We start from the raw sequence: 6,000 nt of genomic DNA, 5'->3' as shown, positions 1-6,000 counted from the left end.
GTTGACGTCTTGTTGAATCAACGTCTAGAATGTTGACTACGTTACTCGAGCTCGTTCTTCCCTCCGAGCATAACGAGCAAACGTAACGTCAATACGTTTATAAACGTTATTAGCATGTCAATAACGTAAAAATATAACACTGAGGATAAGTTTTGCGTTTTTAAGAACAAGAGGAAGATTTAAGTATTTACACATATATATATATATATAAATAGAAATATTACATATTATATATATTATATATATATATATATATATATATATATATATATATATATATATATATATATATATATATATATATATATATATATATATATATATTATCCAACAGGAATGGTGCTGCTTTCGTTTACCTGTCGGATGAAAATCATTACTTGGTAAAAAAAAAAAATACATATATGTATACTGCAACTAGCACTGATATGGTAACAAATTATTTTAGTCAATCATTATGTATTATATTAGAAACACTGACGAAATTGTTTAATTCTTTATTACTATGAATTGATCTATTGCAAATGTATAGTTTAATTTGTCTTTAAGCAATAATTATATATATATATATATATATATATATATATATATATATATATATATATATATATATATATATATATATATATATATATATATATATATATATAACGCCGACCTACGCCGCCTCCACAATCACCTCCTTCAAGAGTCTTAAAAACTCTTACGTCTAATTCATTTCAAACCATTAAACGTTGGCCACAATACATATCACAACGTTTCTCAACATTTTTTTAACAACGTTTGTGACAATGTTCAGCAAATGTCCATTTTAACATTTGTCCTTCAATACACTCAGAAATCACAGGTACACTGTTAAAATAGTTTATAATAATTTGCACTGTAGGTGTTTACAAAAATATGCCATTTTACATCACACGAATCCCAGCCATATTTCAAGGTGTGAGGATGGAACTGAATTTTAGGGAGTCGAAGGGTCGAAGACAGAGCTTTAAGTCAAGTGAGTGAGTGTGTGAGTGTGTGTGTGTGTGTGTGTGTGTGTGTGTGTGTGTGTGTGTGTGTGTGTGTGTGTGTGTGTGTGTGTGTGTGTGTGTGTGTGTGTGTGTGAGTCTGAAGTAGTCGGCAGACACAACAGGGAAAGTGAAGGGTGGAATACATAGAATACAAAATTAATTAGCTGGAAAAAAGAGACATTTGGAATGACGACAGAGAAACATGCTGGCCAGATAAACAGGCGTCTGTACAAGCTAGACTGGCAGGCATGGACGCATCAGCTACGACGACGGATCAGGCAGGCTGTTGTGGATGGCGTGAGGCTCGGCTAGGAGAGACTCTCGGACAGCCTTGACGAAGCGATTGCTAGAGGCCCCACTTGTCCTGGCGTGAATGCTTCCTCTTGGCCGGAGCGTTGATGTGGCAAGGAGCTTTGCCCACGGCCCATCTGTGCTGTCTCGTAGAGCTGTTTCTGCATCACTGCGAGGGACACCTGCCATATAGAAAACGGGAACCTTCAAAACGTCTGCACAATGGACTATAAACCTTTAAATCACCTTTACAATGGACAGGAAACACAACATAAAACTGTAATCATCTTGTAAAAAAAACAATGTTCTTGCGTTAAGTGCGTAATCGGGGAGTTAGTCACCCCTAATTATTAAATTGCATAGAATAGTTTGTTGACATTCAATCATCAAAAGATGATAGTACATATAGTGACTGTGAAAGTGTGTTTTCAAATATGGACCATAGCACCAAAAATCTCCTTCCTTTGTACATTTAATATAAACTAATCAACATTCAAATAAAGTGCATAGGCCTAGCCAACACCCTAATGTAACCTCTCTTCTGCCTAATTCCATAGGCCTACGTATATGTATTATACTAGAGAAGAGATTAGGTAAGGGAGTTGCTTTTTTTTTTTTTGCTGGGCTTTTCTATAAAACAGCACAAAAAAGAGGATTTTGTTTGATAGAGAAGCAAATATTAACATTGTGTAGATATAATCCACAGTCAGTATATGTTCTATCATTCAGGAGGGATATGTTGGCTTGTGTTCACATTGTGTAGATATAATCCACAGTCAGTATATGTTCTATCATTCAGGAGGGATATGTTGGCTTGTGTTCACATTGTGTAGATATAATCCACAGTCAGCATATGTTCTATCATTCAGGAGGGATATGTTGGCTTGAAATAACTTTGATGGTGGGTAGAGATAACGTTCTTTTTGTTCTAACATCCTCATTAAAGAACATGTGTTTGAGCAATGCCATGGGCTCGAACTCGCGTCCCCAGACGTGACCTGGGACGCTAGGTAAGGCAATTATCAGGAAAAAGCGCTAAATTCATTACGACTTCCATTATAGCATTAGCAAGGGGGATTCGAGGATGAGGAATAGGGCGAAAGAAAGGAATGGTGACCATCCAGACCGGGACGCAAGTTCGAGTCCATTTCATAGCTCCAAGTGATGTTCTCAGAGATATATATATCACACTCTTGTGATTTCATTATGCAAGAATCATTTTCTTCTGCTATTATTAGCAAAAAGTTCAACAATATATGTTATTTATATGATTAAAATGAGTTTTGGAAACAGAGCGGAGCACCAGAATGGTCAATTATAGTGAGTATAATTACTAATTATAGTGAGTATAATTACTAATTATAGTGAGTATAATTACTAATTATAGTGAGTATAATTACTAATTATAGTGAGTATAATTACTAATTATAGTGAGTATAATTACTAATTATAGTGAGTATAATTCCTAATTATAGTGAGTATAATTACTAATTATAGTGAGTATAATTACTTTGACATTACTAATAAAACCACTCAAATTCCTATGATACTAAAACAAAGTTAAAATTCTTCAATTCAAGTGAATTCAGTCAAAATTAAAATAAAACGTGGGTTTGCATATTTTTTTTAGTAAGTGCTAGTAATCCAAAAATTAAGACAATCTTCTACCAAACCCCACAAGCTAGCCACAACGTTCATTTTACGACGGTACACGGTAACCTTGTAGCGACGTATAAATAACGTTTGGGGAACGTTGTTTGTGGAAGAGTAGAGGAAGCCGAGTGGACGGTGCTGTGTGTGTGTGTGTGTGTGTGTGTGTGTGTGTGTGTGTGTGTGTGTGTGTGTGTGTACTTACCTAATTGTACTTACCTAATTGTGCTTGCGGGGGTTGAGCTCTGGCTCTTTGGTCCCGCCTCTCAACCGTCAATCAACTGGTGTACAGATTCCTGAGCCTATTGGGCTCTATCATATCTACATTTGAAACTGTGAATGGAGTCAGCCTCCACCACATCACTTCCTAATGCATTCCATTTGCTAACTACTCTGACACTGAAAAAGTTCTTTCTAACGTCTCTGTGGCTCATTTGGGTACTCAGCTTCCACCTGTGTCCCCTTGTTCGCGTCCCACCAGTGTTGAAAAGTTCGTCCTTGTTTACCCGGTCGATTCCCCTGAGGATTTTGTAGGTTGTGATCATGTCCCCCCTTACTCTTCTGTCTTCCAGTGTCGTGAGGTGCATTTCCCGCAGCCTTTCCTCATAACTCATGCCTCTTAGTTCTGGGACTAGTCTAGTAGCATACCTTTGGACTTTTTCCAGCTTCGTCTTGTGCTTGACAAGGTACGGGCTCCATGCTGGGGCCGCATACTCCAGGATTGGTCTTACATATGTGGTGTACAAGATTCTGAATGATTCCTTACACAGGTTCCTGAACGCCGTTCTGATGTTAGCCAGCCTCGCATATGCCGCAGACGTTATTCTCTTTATGTGGGCTTCAGGAGACAGGTTTGGTGTGATATCAACTCCTAGATCTTTCTCTCTGTCTGTTTCATTAAGTACTTCATCTCCTATTCTGTATCCTGTGCCTGGCCTCCTGTTTCCACTGCCTAGTTTCATTACTTTGCATTTACTCGGGTTGAACTTCAACAGCCATTTGTTGGACCATTCACTCAGTCTATCCAGGTCATCTTGTAGCCTCCTACTATCATCCTCTGTTTCAATCCTCCTCATAATTTTTGCATCGTCGGCAAACATTGAGAGGAACGAATCTATACCCTCTGGGAGATCATTTACATATACCAGAAACAGTATAGGTCCAAGGACTGACCCCTGCGGGACTCCACTTGTGACGTCTCGCCAATCTGAGACCTCACCCCTCACACAGACTCGTTGTCTCCTGTTGCTTAGGTATTCCTCTATCCACCGGAGTACCTTCCCTCTCACTCCAGCCTGCATCTCCAACTTTCGCACTAGCCTCTTGTGTGGCACTGTATCAAAGGCTTTCTGACAATCCAAAAATATGCAGTCTGCCCACCCTTCTCTTTCTTGCCTTATTTTTGTTGCCTGGTCGTAGAATTCAAGTAACCCTGTGAGGCAGGACCTGCCATCCCTGAACCCATGTTGATGCTGTGTTACAAAGTTCCTTCGCTCCAGATGCTCCACTAGTTTTTTTCGCACAATCTTCTCCATCAGCTTGCATGGTATGCAGGTTAGGGACACTGGCCTGTAGTTCAGTGCCTCCTGTCTATCCCCTTTCTTGTATATCGGGACTACGTTAGCTGCTTTCCAAGTATCTGGCAGTTCCCCTGTTGCCAGTGATTTGTTATACACTATGGAGAGTGGTAGGCTCAGTTCTCTTGCTCCTTCCTTTAGAACCCAAGGGGAGATTCCATCTGGGCCTATAGCCTTCGTCACGTCCAACTCTAGTAAACACTTCCTTACTTCCCCACTGGTAATCTCAAACTCTTCCAGTGGTTCCTGGTTAGCTATTCCCTCACTTACCTCTGGAATTTCTCCTTGTTCTAAGGTGAAGACCTCCTGGAATTTCTTATTCAATTCCTCACACACTTCCTTGTCATTTGTAGTGAATCCTTCCGCCCCTATCCTTAATCTCATAACCTGTTCCTTTACTGTTGTTTTTCTCCTAATGTGGCTATGCAACAATTTAGGCTGAGTCTTTGCCTTGCTTGCGATGTCATTTTCGTATTGTCTTTCTGCCTCTCTTCTCATCCTGACATATTCATTCCTGGCATTCTGGTATCTTTCTCTGCTCTCCAGTGTCCTGTTATTCCTATAGTTTCTCCATGCCCTTTTACTTTGCTGCTTAGCTAGCCTACATCTTTGATTAAACCATGGGTTTCTCATCTTCATTTCTCTGTTTTCCTTTTGGACTGGGACAAACTTGTTTGCTGCGTCCTTGCACTTCTGCGTGATGTAATCCATCATATCTTGGGCCGTCTTTCCCCTGAGCTCTGTTTCCCATGCTATATCTGTTAGGAATTTTCTTATCCCCTCATAGTTTCCCTTTCGGTATGCTAACCTTTTGGTTTCGGTATCCCTCCTCGAGTTCAATAACCCTTCTTCAATCAAGTACTCAAACACCAGTACACTGTGGTCGCTCATTCCTACTGGGTCCTCAAAACCGATTTCTCTTATGTCGGAGTCGTTCAGAGTGAAGACTAGGTCGAGTCTCGCTGGTTCGTCATTGCCTCTCATCCTTGTGGGTTCTCCGACATGCTGCGTTAAAAAGTTGCTTGTCACCACCTCCAATAGTTTGGCTCTCCACGTATCCTCGCCTCCATGCGGTTCCTTGTTCTCCCAGTCAATCTTTCCGTGATTGAAGTCGCCCATGATGAGCAGGTGGGATCTATTTCTACAGGCAGCAGAGGCTGCCCTCTCAATTATAGTGTTAACTGCCTTGTTGTTGTTTTCATACTCTTGACTGGGTCTCCTGTCATTTGGTGGAGGGTTGTATATTACTGCTACTACTATTCTTGGTCCTCCCATTGTTATGGTGCCTGCTATGTAGTCTCTGAACTCCTCACAGCCCGGGATGGCCATCTCCTTAAAACTCCATTCCCTTCTCATGAGTAGGGCCACTCCGCCTCCTCCTCTACCTTCCCTCTCTTTCCTTATTACTGTATACTCCTGGGGAAACACGGCATTCGTTATGATTCCAGAGAGTTTTGTTTCAGTGAGTCCGA

At 40.4% G+C, this 6,000-nt stretch overlaps 1 protein-coding gene across 1 annotated transcript in view; it reads right to left on the bottom strand.

Moving 5' to 3' along the window:
- Nucleotides 1–998: 998 nt before the first annotated feature.
- Nucleotides 999–6,000, bottom strand: part of LOC123757673 (potassium channel subfamily K member 13) — a 106,398-nt gene continuing 101,396 nt past the window's right edge. The window contains exon 7 of the mRNA XM_069327289.1: nt 999–1,483. Coding sequence (XP_069183390.1) covers nt 1,319–1,483 — 165 coding nt within the window. The 3' untranslated portion in view covers nt 999–1,318. The remainder of the gene's footprint in view (nt 1,484–6,000) is intronic.

The sequence above is a fragment of the Procambarus clarkii genome, chromosome 19, assembly GCF_040958095.1.
Source record: "Procambarus clarkii isolate CNS0578487 chromosome 19, FALCON_Pclarkii_2.0, whole genome shotgun sequence".
Classification (NCBI taxonomy): Eukaryota; Metazoa; Arthropoda; class Malacostraca; order Decapoda; family Cambaridae; genus Procambarus; species Procambarus clarkii.
This window is presented reverse-complemented; position numbering and strand designations above follow the sequence as displayed.